Raw genomic sequence first — 14,063 nt, 5'->3', positions numbered from 1 at the left:
GATGATCAGATCGCCTGCATGTTGCAGAATACCTCACTTGCTGTGAGCGCCGACCACTGGGTGGCGCTCATAGCAATCCTGCAGTGACAACCATAGAGGTCTTCAGGAGACCTCTGGTTGTCATGCTAACCCACTGGTGACCTGCGATCACATGACGGGGGTCACCGATGGGCAGATTTCCGGCGCAATTGCTAGAAATGCATATTAAGTGCCGCTGTCAGCGTTTGACAGCGGCATTTAACGGGTTAACAGCTGCATGAGGATCGCAATTCGTCCCTCAGCTGTTAGCGGCACATGTCAGCTGAACAGATAAGGTGTCATGTACCGGAAAAGGTGCGGGCTCCAGCGATAAGCCTGCATCAAACAGGGGGAGGCGTCCAATGATGGATAGATCCCGTCATTGGTCATTAAGGGGTTAAAGACCTGTCCTGCTGTCCTAGAAAATCAGTGACATGTCCCGATTTCAGCTATATTTGTGTCACACATAAAGTTGAATATAATGATGAAGTAGGGAGTTAGCAGTTCCCTCCTCCACCTTTCAGTCTATCTAGAGACTGTAGGCTGTTGTGAGTTCATTTTCCCCTTCACCATTGAGGTCTGATGAACTCCCTCTTCTGGTGAAGGAAGGTAGTGAGGCTGATTACCAAGCACCTGAGCAGGATGATGATGACTGGGTGACGGGAATTGCTGACTGGATATAAGGCAGCCAACGCCCTTCTGCCTTGCTGTTGATTTCTCTGAGGGATTCTAGGAGACCAGTCTGATTCCTGCTCCTCAAAAGCTAAGTTTTCTGCTCTGCTTTTGCATTTGTGTTTTGGCTTTGTTTTGCCTTGTTTTTCTGGATTTCTGCCATTCCCTGCTGGGGTGAGCTGAATGCCTTTTTGCCTTTTTGCTCTGTCTTCAGAAAATACCTGAGTACTGATATAGTCTTTTTGAAGCCTAGCGTCTTCAGGGCTCTTTTCCCTATCAGTCTGTTGGCTCATGTTTTGATAGGGTTTTGGCGGATTGCAGACAGTAGCTTTTCTATCCTGTCCTATTTAGTTAGCTTGGGCCCCATCATTTGCTCAGCCTATCTTTCTATCTGTGTTACTGTTTTTTCACCTTACTTCACCGTCATTATATGTTGGGGGCTGCCTATTGCTTTGGGGTCTGCTCTGGGGCAGTTTAGATTTCCCTTTCTGTCTTTAGGCTATTTAATTCTCCGGCTGTGATCGAGGGGTCTAGGGCACCGTAGGAACCCCCCACGGCTACTGCTAGTTGTTGTTGATAGGTTCAGGGGTCTGCAATCTGATAGCTGCCAACTTCTCTGGTTTTCTGGACTTAGCTAGTATTTCTGTTTTTGCCTCCTACGGTGACTCATTCATAACAGAATCACCAGCCATACCGCAGATCCTAGGGTACTCAATAGCAGGAAAGAATTGTAAAAAAAAAAAAAGTGTGTATATTTTTTCCTCTATATCTCTGAGGCCGTAGGGGGATTTTTTTTCTCTCAATGGAGATAAAGCAATTGTCTGATCGTGTGGAGCAGCTCGCTGCGGATGTGCGGGGAATTTCCGCCTACCTTGCTCATTCACATGCTGCTGAACCAAAGATCCCTACTCCTGATTGTTTTTTGGGGATAGGTCTAAATTTTTGAATTTCAAAAATAATTGTAAATTATTTTTTGCCTTGAAGCCTAACTCATCAGGGAGCTCCGCGCAGCAGGTTAAAATGGTCATCTCTTTGCTGCATGGCGATCCCCAGGATTGGGCGTTTTCTTTGAAACCAGATGATCCTATTCTGACTAATGTGAACGCATTTTTTCAAGCCTTGGGGTTGTTGTATGACGAACCTAATGCTATTGATCAGGCTGAAAAGACCCTGTTGGCATTGAGCCAGGGTCGAGATTCTGCAGAATTGTACTGTCAAAAATTCCGAAAGTGGGCGGTCCTTACTACCTGGAATGATAATGCCTTGGCAGCTCTCTTTCGGAAGGGTTTGTCAGAAGCCGTAAAAGATACTATGGTGGGATTTCCTGTTCCCTCTGGTCTTGACGATTCTATGTCATTAGCCATTCAGGTTGATCGGCGCAGGACTGCACGAGAGGTGTTGCCACCTGTTGAACAAGTGTTTGAACCTATGCAATGTGTTAGAGTTTTGTCGAGGGAGCAACGTCAGGAGTTCAGAAGGCGTAATAAGCTGTGTTTTTTTTGTGGAGATGCCTCGCATATTTTTTCTGTCTGTCCTAAACGAGAAAAACGTTTTGCACACACGTTTTCTGTGGGTGGTGTTCAACCTAAGTTTCTTCTGGCAATTACTCTGATCTGCTCCCTGTCCACATTTTCTGCCAAGGCTTTTGTGGATTTGGGAGCAGCCCTGAACCTAATGGACTTGGATTTTGCTAAACAATGTGGATTTCCTATGACACCTCTGTGGACGCCTATCCCTTTGAGGGGGATTGATGCTACTCCTTTGGCGAAAAATAAACCTCATTTTTGGACCCAGGTGGTAATGCGCGTCGCCCCAGACCATCAAGAAAATTGCAGATTTTTGGTGTTGCATAATTTGCATGATACCATTGTTCTGGGGTTTCCCTGGTTGCAAATTCATTATCCAGTTTTGGATTGGAAATCTGTGTCTGTGGTGAGTTGGGGTTGTCGGTGTGCCCTTAGTGAGGCTCCGGTTTTTTCCACCTCTCCTCAGTCGCATGATGTTCCTGACTATTTGGCGGACTTTTATGATGTATTTAGTGAGAATGAGTCTGCGTCTTTGCCTCCTCATAGGAGTTATGACTGTGCAATTGAACTGAGCCCGGGGTGTAGATTTCCCAAGGGTCGGCTCTTCAATTTATCTGTACCCAAGCACGAGGCTATGCGGTCCTATATTAAGGAGGCGTTGGAGAAGGGTCATATTAGACCATCCTCTTCACCCTTAGGTGCCGTTTTTTTTTCGTGGCCAAAAAGGATGGTCCATTAAGGCCTTGTATTGATTATCGTGCCCTCAACAAAATTACTATTAAATATCAGTATCTGTTACCTCTGATTTCGGATCTATTCTCCAGAGTTAAAGGTGCTTGCTGGTTTACCAAGCTTGACCTCAGGGGGGCGTATAATCTTATCCGCATTAAGCATGGGGATGAATGGAAGATGGCGTTTAATACTCCGGAGGGACATTTTGAGTACCCGGTGATGCCTTTTGGGCTCACTAATGCCCCTTCTGTCTTCCAGTGCTTCATGAACGACATTTTCCGAGACTTTGTGGATACATTTTTGATTATCTATCTGGATGATATTTTGATCTTCTCCAAGGATTGGGATTCTCATGTGGAACATGTTCGGACTGTGTTCCGGATCTTGAGGGAGAATTCCCTGTATGTCAAAGGATCAAAATGCCTTTTTGGGGTACAGAGGATTTCATTTTTGGGATTTATTTTGTCTCTGTCAACTATTGAAATGGACCCGACCAAGGTACAGGCCATTTATGATTGGGTTCAGCCCACTTCTTTGAAGGCCCTCCAGAAGTTTTTGGGTTTTGCTAATTTTTATCGGAAATTTATAGCAAAATTTTCTAGTATTGCCAAGCCATTGACTGATCTGACTAAGAAGGGTGCTGATGTGTTGAATTGGTCTCTGGAGGCTGTTTCTGCCGTTCAGGAGCTGAAGCGAAGATTCACTTCTGCCCCGGTTTTGCGGCAACCTGATGCCTCACTCCCGTTCCAGGTAGAGGTGGATGCTTCTGAGATTGGTGCAGGAGCTGTTTTGTCCCAAAAGGATCCTGTAACATCTAAAATGAATCCCTGTGTATTCTTTTCCCGAAAGTTCTCCCCATCTGAACGTAACTATGATGTGGGGAATCGGGAACTGTTAGCCATGAAATGGGCATTTGAGGAGTGGAGACATTGGTTGGAGGGAGCTAAACATCAAGTCGTGGTCCTCACTGACCACAAGAATTTGATTTACCTGGAGTCGGCCAAACGCTTGAACCCTAGACTGGCTAGGTGGGCCTTGTTTTTTACACGTTTTGATTTTGTGGTCTCTTTTCTTCCTGGCACTAAGAATGTCAAGGCTGACACTCTCTCTAGGAGCTTCTTTGCTGATTCTCCTGTGGTGACCAAGCCTGCTACCATCTTGGGTGAAGGGGTAGTTCTTTCTGCCATTTCGCCCGATTTGAGACGTGAGCGTTGTCCCAGTGGAAAGTTGTATGTTCCTGACCAGTGGAAGAAGAGAGTGATGTCTGAAGTTCATTGCTCTGCATTGGCTGGTCATCCAGGTATTTTTGGTACTAGAGATCTGGTGAGTCGGTCTTTTTGGTGGCCCGCCTTGTCTCGTGATGTCAGGAATTTTGTGCAGTCCTGTGGGACTTGCTCCCGGTCTAAACCTTGTTCTCGCTCTAGTGGGTTGTTGATGCCCTTGCCGGTCCCCAGGAGGCCATGGACCCATATTTCAATGGATTTCATCTCTGATATGCCGGTCTCTCAGAGAATGACTGCTATTTGGGTGATTTGTGATAGGTTCTCTAAGATGGTTCATCTTGTACCACTCGCTAAGTTGCCATCTTCCTCTGAGTTGGTGCCCCTGTGGTTCGCTTACACGGGATTCCTGAGAACATTGTATCTGACAGAGGAGTTCAGTTTGTGTCTAGATTTTGGAGGACTTTCTGTCCCAAGTTGGGAATTCAGTTGTCCTTCTCCTCTGCTTTTCACCCTCAGACCAATGGGCAGACGGAGAGAACAAACCAGACCTTGGAGTCGTATTTGAGATGTTTTATTTCCGCTGATCAAGATGATTGGGTTTCATTTTTGCCCTTGGCCGAATTTGCTTTAAATAATAGAGCTAGTTCTGCCACTTTGATGTCACCTTTTTTTTGTAACTTTGGGCTTCATCCTCGATTTTCTTCAGGGCAGGTGGAGCCTTCTGCCTGCTGACACTGTGGTGGAGAGAATGCACCAGATCTGGGACCAAGTGGTGGATAAGTTATCTCTCTCCCAGGAAAAGGCCCAGCGGTTTTCCAACCGACATAGGACCATTGGTCCCCTGTTTAAGGTGGGTGATATGGTTTGGTTATCATCAAAAAATCTCGCTATGAAGGTGGCTTCTCCTAAGTTTAAGCCTAGATTTATTGGACCTTACAAGATTTTGGAGATTATTAATCCGGTCTCTTTTCGGTTGGCTCTTCCTGTCACATTTAAAATCCATAATGTGTTTCATAAGTCCTTGTTGAAGAGGTTTGTTGAACCAGTAGTTCCTGGGGTGGCACCTTCGGACCCTGTATTGGTTGAAGGTAACATGGAATATGAGGTAGAGAAGATACTGGATTCCCGTCTGGCTAGACAGAGACTCCAGTATTTGGTTAAGTGGAAGGGTTATGGTCAGGATGATAATTCCTGACTCTGATATTCATGCCAAAAGATTGGTGCGTGCCTTTCATCGTGCTCACCCTGATCGCCCTGGTGGCGTGGATGAGGGTTTGGTGACCCCTCCTCAAGGGGGAGGTACTGTTGTGAGTTCATTTTCCCCTTCACCATTGAGGTCTGATGAACTCCCTCTTCTGGTGAAGCAAGGTAGTGAGGCTGATTACCAAGCACCTGAGCAGGTAGATGATGACTGGGTGACGGGAATTGCTGACTGGATATAAGGCAGCCAATGCCCTTCTGCCTTGCTGGTGATTTCTCTGAGGGATTCTAGGAGACCAGTCTGATTCCTGCTGCTCAAAAGCTAAGTTTTCTGCTCTACTTTTTGCATTTGTGTTTTGGTTTTGTTTTGCCTTGTTTTTCTGGATTTCTGCCATTCCCTGCTGGGGTGAGCTGAATACCTTTTTGCCTTTTTGCTCTGTCTTCAGAAAATACCTGAGTACTGATATAGTCTTTTTGAAGCCTAGCGTCTTCAGGGCTCTTTTCCCTATCAGTCTGTTGGCTCATGTTTTGATAGGGTTTTGCAGACAGCAGCTTTTCTATCCTGTCCTATTTAGTTAGCTTGGGCCCCATCATTTGCTCAGCCTATCTTTCTATCTGTGTTACTGTTTTTTCATCTTGCTTCACCGTCATTATATGTTGGGGGCTGCCTATTGCTTTGGGGTCTGCTCTGGGGCAGTTTAGATTTCCCTGTCTTTAGGCTATTTAGTTCTCCGGCTGTGATCGAGGGGTCTAGGGCACCGTAGGAACCCCCCACGGCTACTGCTAGTTGTTGTTGATAGGTTCAGGGGTCTGCAATTCGATAGCTGCCAACTTCTCTGGTTTTCTGGACTTAGCTAGTATTTCTGTTTTTGCCTCCTACGGTGACTCATTCATAACAGTAGGCCCTGCCAGAACCTTTAGCTACATGACTAGCAGCGGAGATAAAGAGCCGGACAAAAAAGGCAAGGTATGTGTATATGTGTATGGATCTGTGGAGGCATCATACTGTGACAGGCACTGTGGTGACAACATACTGTGTGTGAAAGAAAGTACTGTGGGGTTGCATCTTACAATATGAGTGGAAATACACTATGAAGGAATCATACTGTGTACAGTAGGTGTCATCATATAGTGGGGGGGGTCTGTGGGGGCATCATACTGTGTGTGTTGGGCACTGTGGTGGAATCATACTGTGTGTGGGGGAAAGTACTGTGAGGGTGCATCATACTGTATGTGGTAAAGTACTATGGGGGCTTCATACTATGTGTGGTTGACTCTATGGGAGAATTATAGTGTATGAGGGGTACTGTGGGGGCCACAAAAGGAGTACCACACTGTTTGTGAGTAATAATGGGCTTACCTAGGAGCAATATTTCTGTGTGAGCACAAATACAGAACTGGGCAAGGTTAGGGTATTTGCTTAGCATAAAATAAAATTTGCTGCACTTTGTAGTATATGTCCTTTTTTGAATTGTTCAAAGTTGGGAGGTAGGCTAAGGCCCCCATACACAATAGATAAAAGTCAGCTGATTTCAGCAGGATAGGACCAAGGCCAGAATTGTTGGGGGCTGATAATGTAAGGTGGTAACGGGGACCCTCACGTGCCTCCTCTCTCCTATACACCAAGCACGTGTCACATGTGGCACCCTGATGGTTCACTGATGTTTATATTGTTATGTCATGAAGTAATGTCATTGTCATATGTTGTCTCCTAAATGTGCATGTACTTATATATATTGTATTTAGCTTAGGGATAGAATTAGTTAAACTGTTTGGAAGGAGTTAAAAGAGGGAGGGTGCAAAATCTCAGAACAGAGAGAAAGGACTTCCTGCTCCTAGAGCAGAGCTGGGTACTGGCTTGCCCAGGGCAGGACATGCACCATAGTGAGGACAGAGGAGTCCCCAGTCGGGGGGATCAAGGCTGCCCTAGCTTGAGGGGCAATGTGGACGGACACTGGCTCAGCGGGATCGACCCCAGGAGAAATACGGGGTTCGGGACCAGGATAGGAGCTGGTCTTGTACAGCCTTCTGAAGTCGCAGGGACAGAGCAGGAAATATTGTCTTGTTTGCACCGTGTTCAGTAAAATTTTACTGCTGGAACAGAACTTTGGCTTGTTGTGTGTTCTGAGACCTCGTCCCCTGCAACAAAAGTGAACATGAGCTGAAGGTAACTGACTGTACCGCAGGACTGGCACTTCACCTGTCTTTTCATGTGGAAGGTTCCAGGGTGATCACTGACTGTGACTTAGTAAACTCTCCCACGACTACCACCCCGTACCACCTTGTTACAACAAAACTGGGCAATTGCTCAGGGCCCCCTCCTCCTTAAATGGCCCCGGCATTTACAGCAGAAACTAAATAAAAAATAGCAGTTCCTGCTTCATCAGTATAGTGTCCGATGTTGAAAGTGCTTCAGGACATTTGGTGACTTCATGGCTATGAGACCATGATGTCTCCCCTGGTGCTGTACCATGCGATAGTCTAGATTAACTGAAGCAGATGAGACTGTATAGAGTGTATGCATGTGCCGAGTATGCATGTGCCGTAATTCGTGAGTCTATATGAATGTGCTATGTATGTATGTCTCTGTATGTATGTGCTCTGCATGTGCACATCTATGTATGTATGTGCTGTGTGCATAAATAAATCTATATGTTCTCTATGTATGTATAGTTGTGCTCAAAAGTTTACATACCCCGGCGGAACTATTGCTTTCTTGGCCTTTTTTCAGAGAATATCAATGATAACATCAAAACTTTTCCTCCACTCATGGTTAGTGGTTTGGAGAAGCCATTTATTGGGTCATTTGGATGATTTAGGTTGTCATTATGATTTAAATAGAGAAAACACAGTAGTTTGACAATAAATGGCTTCACCCAACTACTAACCATGAGTGGAGAAAATGTGTTGGTGTTATCATTCATATTCTCTGAAAAAAAGGCCAAGAAAGCAAAAACAAATGGTGTCATTCAAAAGTACAGCTCGTCCCTCAAAAAACAAGCCCTCACATGGCCATATTGACAGAAAAATAAAAAGAAGTTATGGCTCTGGGAAGAAGGGAAGCGAAAAACGAAAACGCAAAAATGAAAATACCTCTGGGGGTTAAGGGGTTAAAGATGTAAGTAAACAAGTGCCAAACAACTTGCATATTGTCAATCACATTCATTTAATGGCCTGAACTCAGTTTATGTAAATGCAACCAAAATGTTTCTGTGTGATGGTGTAGTATGTTAGTATTTGGGGCCCCATTTTACACTTTTGCCAAGGAACCCACGTTGTCTAAAAGCGGCTCTGAGGCAGATTATCTCATGTGCATGGACTCTTCTCGATTCTTCACAGACCTATGATGTGAAGGAAGAGATGGATCGGGCAGTTAAAATTTCCAAGCCAACTCCTTTTGCTTTCAGGGGAGCAAAACAGCAACCAGAGGTGTCTGGCAGCACTTTCTCCTCACTCCTTGTTAAAAACACACAAACTCTTAGCTTCACATCATCTACAGAAACTAAAAAAACACTTAAAAGAGGTTTATTGATCATAGAAGAATACACAGGGTCATACCGATCTACAGTTATGGAGATCTAAAAAGAAAGTATATGAAAACCTGTTGCCCTCAGTCAGATTAATGCTAGTGACTAGCGGCACAGCCCCTAAACTCAAACTCCTTAGTAACATGTGAAGGAAGAAAACTCAATGAGAAATATTCGTGGACCAGAAATCAAATAATAACTATAATAAACAGTGGAAAAAGCAACAATGCCTGCACCAAAATAAAATAGTAAAAATGATATAAAGGATGTCCAATACTTCAAGAGGACCTTTCACCATATTTTTCATGTTGAACTGGACACAAAATGTAATAGTGGCAATAGTGGCTGAAGAGCAGAATAAAACGTTTGTTTTATTTTGTGTCACCGCTCTTTTGTGGACATATTGGGAATCAAATTCGGTATTTCGCACCTAACGAGTTAATCTTAGTTAAGTCCAAGTGGGTGCTATCAGACAGTTGTTACTTGTGTATTATGCTCCTCCTGTATGATGCTGACCAATCATACAGTAAGCAGGCGGCAACCTGTGATGATGTCATCGGGTGTCACAGTCCACAGGTTCTGCCAGACAGAGTGTGCAGCCTAAATATTACAGAGCACAGAAGTGTGGAAATATTAACTGGAGTTATCAGCTCTGTGCCCTTGTGCTGTGTAGTATATCAGTTGCGGGTTGTGAATACACGTTTAAGCATTACTCACTATTTGGTAAGTATAGCATAACTGGAACTGTTACCATGTTTTATAAATGTACCTATTTTCCGTAGGCTCACGGATAGTTACAGCAAAGTTCTTGCAGTCTGCACCAGGTCTGAGAATTAAATTGCCGTCATTTTGATCCTTCATGAGCATCTCGGTAGCTTGTTGTCGAGTTACGGCATAAAAGCACCTTCAAAGAGTTAGAAAAACAATAACAAATTCTAACATAGTGAAGAATGACCAGGAACATTTTTTCCCTATAAGGAAATATAAAATTTGGGTATAGGTTAATGTAACCCAATATTCTACCTCAACTATCATGTGACCAAAAGATGCCCTGAAGCCCTAGATTTACGCAGGACCTTTCACAATATTTTTTATTTAAACTGTTAGGGCAGTAAAAAGAGGCAGGGGGGGTTGATCAAGACTTTTTTCCTCCACATCTGGATCAACGTGTGAGCAGTGAGCATCATCATGGAAGTAGATCTACCAAGGATAGATCTAGACCGTTTTATGTGGAAACGACTGCTCCTATTATGATGTTCACTGCTGGCACTGCAGCCCTCCTACCTCCCAGAGCTGTAATGACAGGAAGCGACAGGAGGGAGGAGTAGTCAGGGTGAAAACGTCTGAGCATTTGCTTTGTTTTGTCCTGTATGACCCTGCCTTCTTACGAGTGGATAAGATCATACAAGGGAATAAGAAAACACCCCCAGTAAATAATTTCTGTGTTAATGCCCCCTTAGTTGAAGGTGAAATTTGCACTTGTATGACAATAATGTAATCGGAACCTGAACCAAGCAGATTCCGATTATTTAAAACCAACTTTACAATCAGTACATTAAATAATATTATTAGTAGAAGTATTAATTACAGTATTTTATTATACACTTACATAGGCATTTTATTAACATTCTCTACATCTTCATAGGTAGATGGAAAAGTTGGGGAAAGTGTGCAAGGTGAAGTAATGACGTCATCAAAAGATCCCGATGCTCTCCTTGAGGATTCCTTTTCTAAGACCTCTTTAAGTTGAATTATTTGACCAGGTAACAAAGTCAAAGAAGTTGGAACTGACAGCTAGAAGCAAACAATAAATAGTTCATCCCAGGCAAAACACATATAAAATACCATGAATAATACCAGTCCCAAATTTTGAAATCACTTGCATTTTGGAGCTTGTAGGAAAGAATGGCGTTTTCAAATAGTACTTTATAAAATACAGTGCTAAAAAATGTTTTTTTAAAACATGTCAAACATTTGAATCCACTACCAAATATATCTGTATCCCAACATAATATTGGGCATATGATGTACAAGTGATAAACAAATACGCTTGAGTGAGGATCAATTACCCCATGTCCAACTATGTAAGGTAATCATTACTTTACCACAGTCCCGCATGAGTCCCACAGGGACCTAGGAGTTGTCTGTTCCTTCATTATATTTTCAAATGTAGGGCTATTTTGGAGAGGGGCAGTTTGTGGGGGAGATATTACGGAGAGGGGCAATGTGGGGGTACATTATGCAGATGGACAATGTGGGGGGATATTATGGATAGGGTCAATGTGGGGGACATTATGAAAAGGGGCATTGTGGGGGATATTATGGAACGGGACAGGGAGGGGGATGTTATGGAGAAGGGCAGTGTGGTGGATATTATAGAGAGGGACAGTGAGGGGATATTATGGAAAGGTGCAGTGTGAGAGATATGAAGAGGAGCAACATGGGGGATACTATGGAGAGGAGCAGTGCGGGAGAAATATTTTGTCTTCAGTATTTGCTGATAACATGCTGCATTCATCTGTCCTTCAACTTTGACCAAGTTTCCTGTGCCTTTGTAGCTCACTTATTCCCAAAACATCAGGGATCCACCTCCGTGCTTTACAGTAAGAATGGTGTTCCTTTCATCATAGGCCTTGTTGACCTCTCTCCAAATGTAACTTCTATGGTTGTGGACAAAAAGTTCAATTTTGGTCTCATCACTCCAAATTACCTTGTTGCAGAAATTTTAAGGCTTGTCTTTGTGCTGTTTTGTGTATTGTAGGCTAGATACTTTGTGTCATTTGTGCAGTAATGGCTTTCTTCTGGCGACTTGTCCATGCAGTCCATTTTTCTTCAAGTGCCTCCTTATTGTGCATCTTGAAACAGCTACAAAGCTAATTTTCAGAGTCCAGTATTTCAGCTTATGTTATTTGTGGATTTTTCTTTGCATCCTGAACAATTTTCCTGGCAGTTGTGGACAAAATTTTTGTTGGTCTACTTTACCTTGGTTTTGTTTTTACAGACCCCTGATTTTCCATTTGTTAATCACAGTTTGAATGCTGCTGGCTGGCATTATCAATTCCTTGGATAACTTTTTGTATCTCTTTCTTGTTTTATATAGTTCAACTATCTTTTCCCGTAGATCCATTGACAATTCTTTTGCTTTCCCCATGACTCACAATCCAGAAACATCAGTGGCTGGATGAAAGATGCAAGAGTCTGTCTGGATCCCAGAAACTCACTCAGCTTTTATGCACACACACTGATTACAAGCAAGCAGGTCACAGGTGAGGATATTACCTTTAGTAGCCATTCAAACCCATTTGTGTCAACTTCTGTACATGTTATGAGGCCAAAATCACCAGGGTGTTGTGAACTTTTGATCAGGATCATTTTGATGTTTTGGGTTGTCATTATGATTTAAAAAGAGAAAACACAGCAGTTTGACAATAAATGGCTTCACCCAACCACTAACCATGAGAGTAGAAAAAGTTTTGGTGTCATCATTCATATTTTTTGAAAAAAGGCAAAGAAAGCAAAAATTCTGCTGTGGTAAATAAACTTTTGAGCACAACTGTACATTTGATCATTGTGGAAATAAAGTTCTATTTTAACATTATCGGTACACAGGACTAGTTTCCAAAATGCATCAGGCTTATTTAGACATTCTTTTGTATACTTCTGACACTGAATTTTATGGTGAGAACGCAGGAGAGGTTTTCTATGATGACTCTTCCATGAAGGCCATATTTGTGCAAGTGTCTCTGAATGGAAGAAAAATATACCACAACTCCAGAAGCTGCTAACTCTTTCTTAAGGTCTTTTGCAGTGAAGCGGGGGTTCTGATTTGCCTCTCTAGCAATCCTATGAGCAGCTGTCACTGAAATTTTGCTTGGTCTTCTAGACCTTACGTTGACCTCCACTGTTCCTGTTAACTGCCATTTCAATTATATTTTGAACTGAGAGAAGGGCAACTTTTTTCTGTCTTCTTAGAAACTTCTCCTGCTTTGTGGGTCTCCACCATTTTAATTTTCCGAGTTCTAGGCAATTGATTAGAAGAACACATGGCTGCTGTTTTTTAGCACAAGGTTAGAGGAGGCTGTTTTTTTTATAAGGTTTGCAAATTTGCATTACCTGGCCTTTCCTAATGATGATTGTGATGAAGCCAAAATTACACTATTTTTTTTTCCTAAAATACCAAGGAATTGTGTGATCTTTAACTTTAGGCCTTTAAGAGATCATTTCATCTTAAACTTACTTAACTGTTCACAACAACAGTAATTTTGACCAGGGGTGCCCAAACTTTTACATACTCCTGTGCATAGCAATAGGTTATCATTGAAAGTCTTGCTATGGTCCCTTAAATGGCCATTTCCACTTCTACCTTTCATGGCTGAGATGAGAATAACTGGTTCCTGGTCCTGACCACTAGAAACACAGTTATGGAAACAGATGAGCACAGCTATGCTATGCTGACAGTGTAACTACCATAAAATTGACTTGGAATTATGGAAACATTAGCAAGCAGTAGCAGTTAACTCCGGGTACTCTGGTTTCCTTCCACACTCCAAAGACATACTAATATTTCATTTAGATTGTGTGCCCCAGTGGGGGCAGTGAAGATGATGTCTGTAAAACGTGGTGGAATATTTGGGTGTTATACAACAAGCATAACAAAAAAATCATAAATAAATTCTAAAGCAAACAGCGCTGTAAGCTTAGCTCTCAAGTTGCAGAAACAGTGTAATTTGATTTTGATCTGTATACTGTATGTTCCCCTAGTAATATTTTAGTTTTTGAATACCTGAGACACAGTCAGAATAAAGCCTTTCCACTCTTCAGCAACCTCCGCTGTTTCAGTCTGCAATATCAATCAAAACATATTATACGTTGGTCAAATGTGTGGACGTTTAAATTTTATTTCTTTGGATTTGGCCAATATCGGATCGCATTGAAACTATTTCAGAAGATGAAAAATCACATTTTTATTTAAAGGCTTTCTGTACTTTTAGAAAATGTATTTTATAGATAATGTGCTTAATAAACAATGAAGAACGCACTTTATTTGAAACCTATGTTGTTTTACCCTGAAAAATCATTACCTGTGTGTGGCTGGTCATTGTATAATCCTCTCCAGCAAGGCAAAAGAAGAAAGCAGCACTCACGGATGGCAAATGCTTCATATA

General features: G+C 42.7%; 1 protein-coding gene across 2 annotated transcripts in view; it reads right to left on the bottom strand.

Moving 5' to 3' along the window:
• STAP1 (signal transducing adaptor family member 1) overlaps nucleotides 1-14,063 on the bottom strand; it is a 153,785-nt gene that overhangs the window by 34,227 nt on the left and 105,495 nt on the right. For both annotated transcript variants that reach the window (XM_073542587.1, XM_073542591.1), the window contains exons 4-6: nucleotides 13,682-13,738; nucleotides 10,508-10,692; nucleotides 9,668-9,802 (exon numbers count right to left, since the gene is read on the bottom strand). In XM_073542587.1, the coding sequence (XP_073398688.1) occupies nucleotides 9,668-9,802; nucleotides 10,508-10,692; nucleotides 13,682-13,738 (377 nt within the window). The remainder of the gene's footprint in view (nucleotides 1-9,667; nucleotides 9,803-10,507; nucleotides 10,693-13,681; nucleotides 13,739-14,063) is intronic.

This window comes from Dendrobates tinctorius, unplaced genomic scaffold, assembly GCF_039654945.1.
Source record: "Dendrobates tinctorius isolate UK_male_01 unplaced genomic scaffold, ASM3965494v1 ptg000011l, whole genome shotgun sequence".
NCBI lineage: Eukaryota > Metazoa > Chordata > Amphibia > Anura > Dendrobatidae > Dendrobates > Dendrobates tinctorius.
Note: the sequence above shows the minus strand (reverse complement) of the source record. Positions and strands in the feature narration are given on the sequence as shown.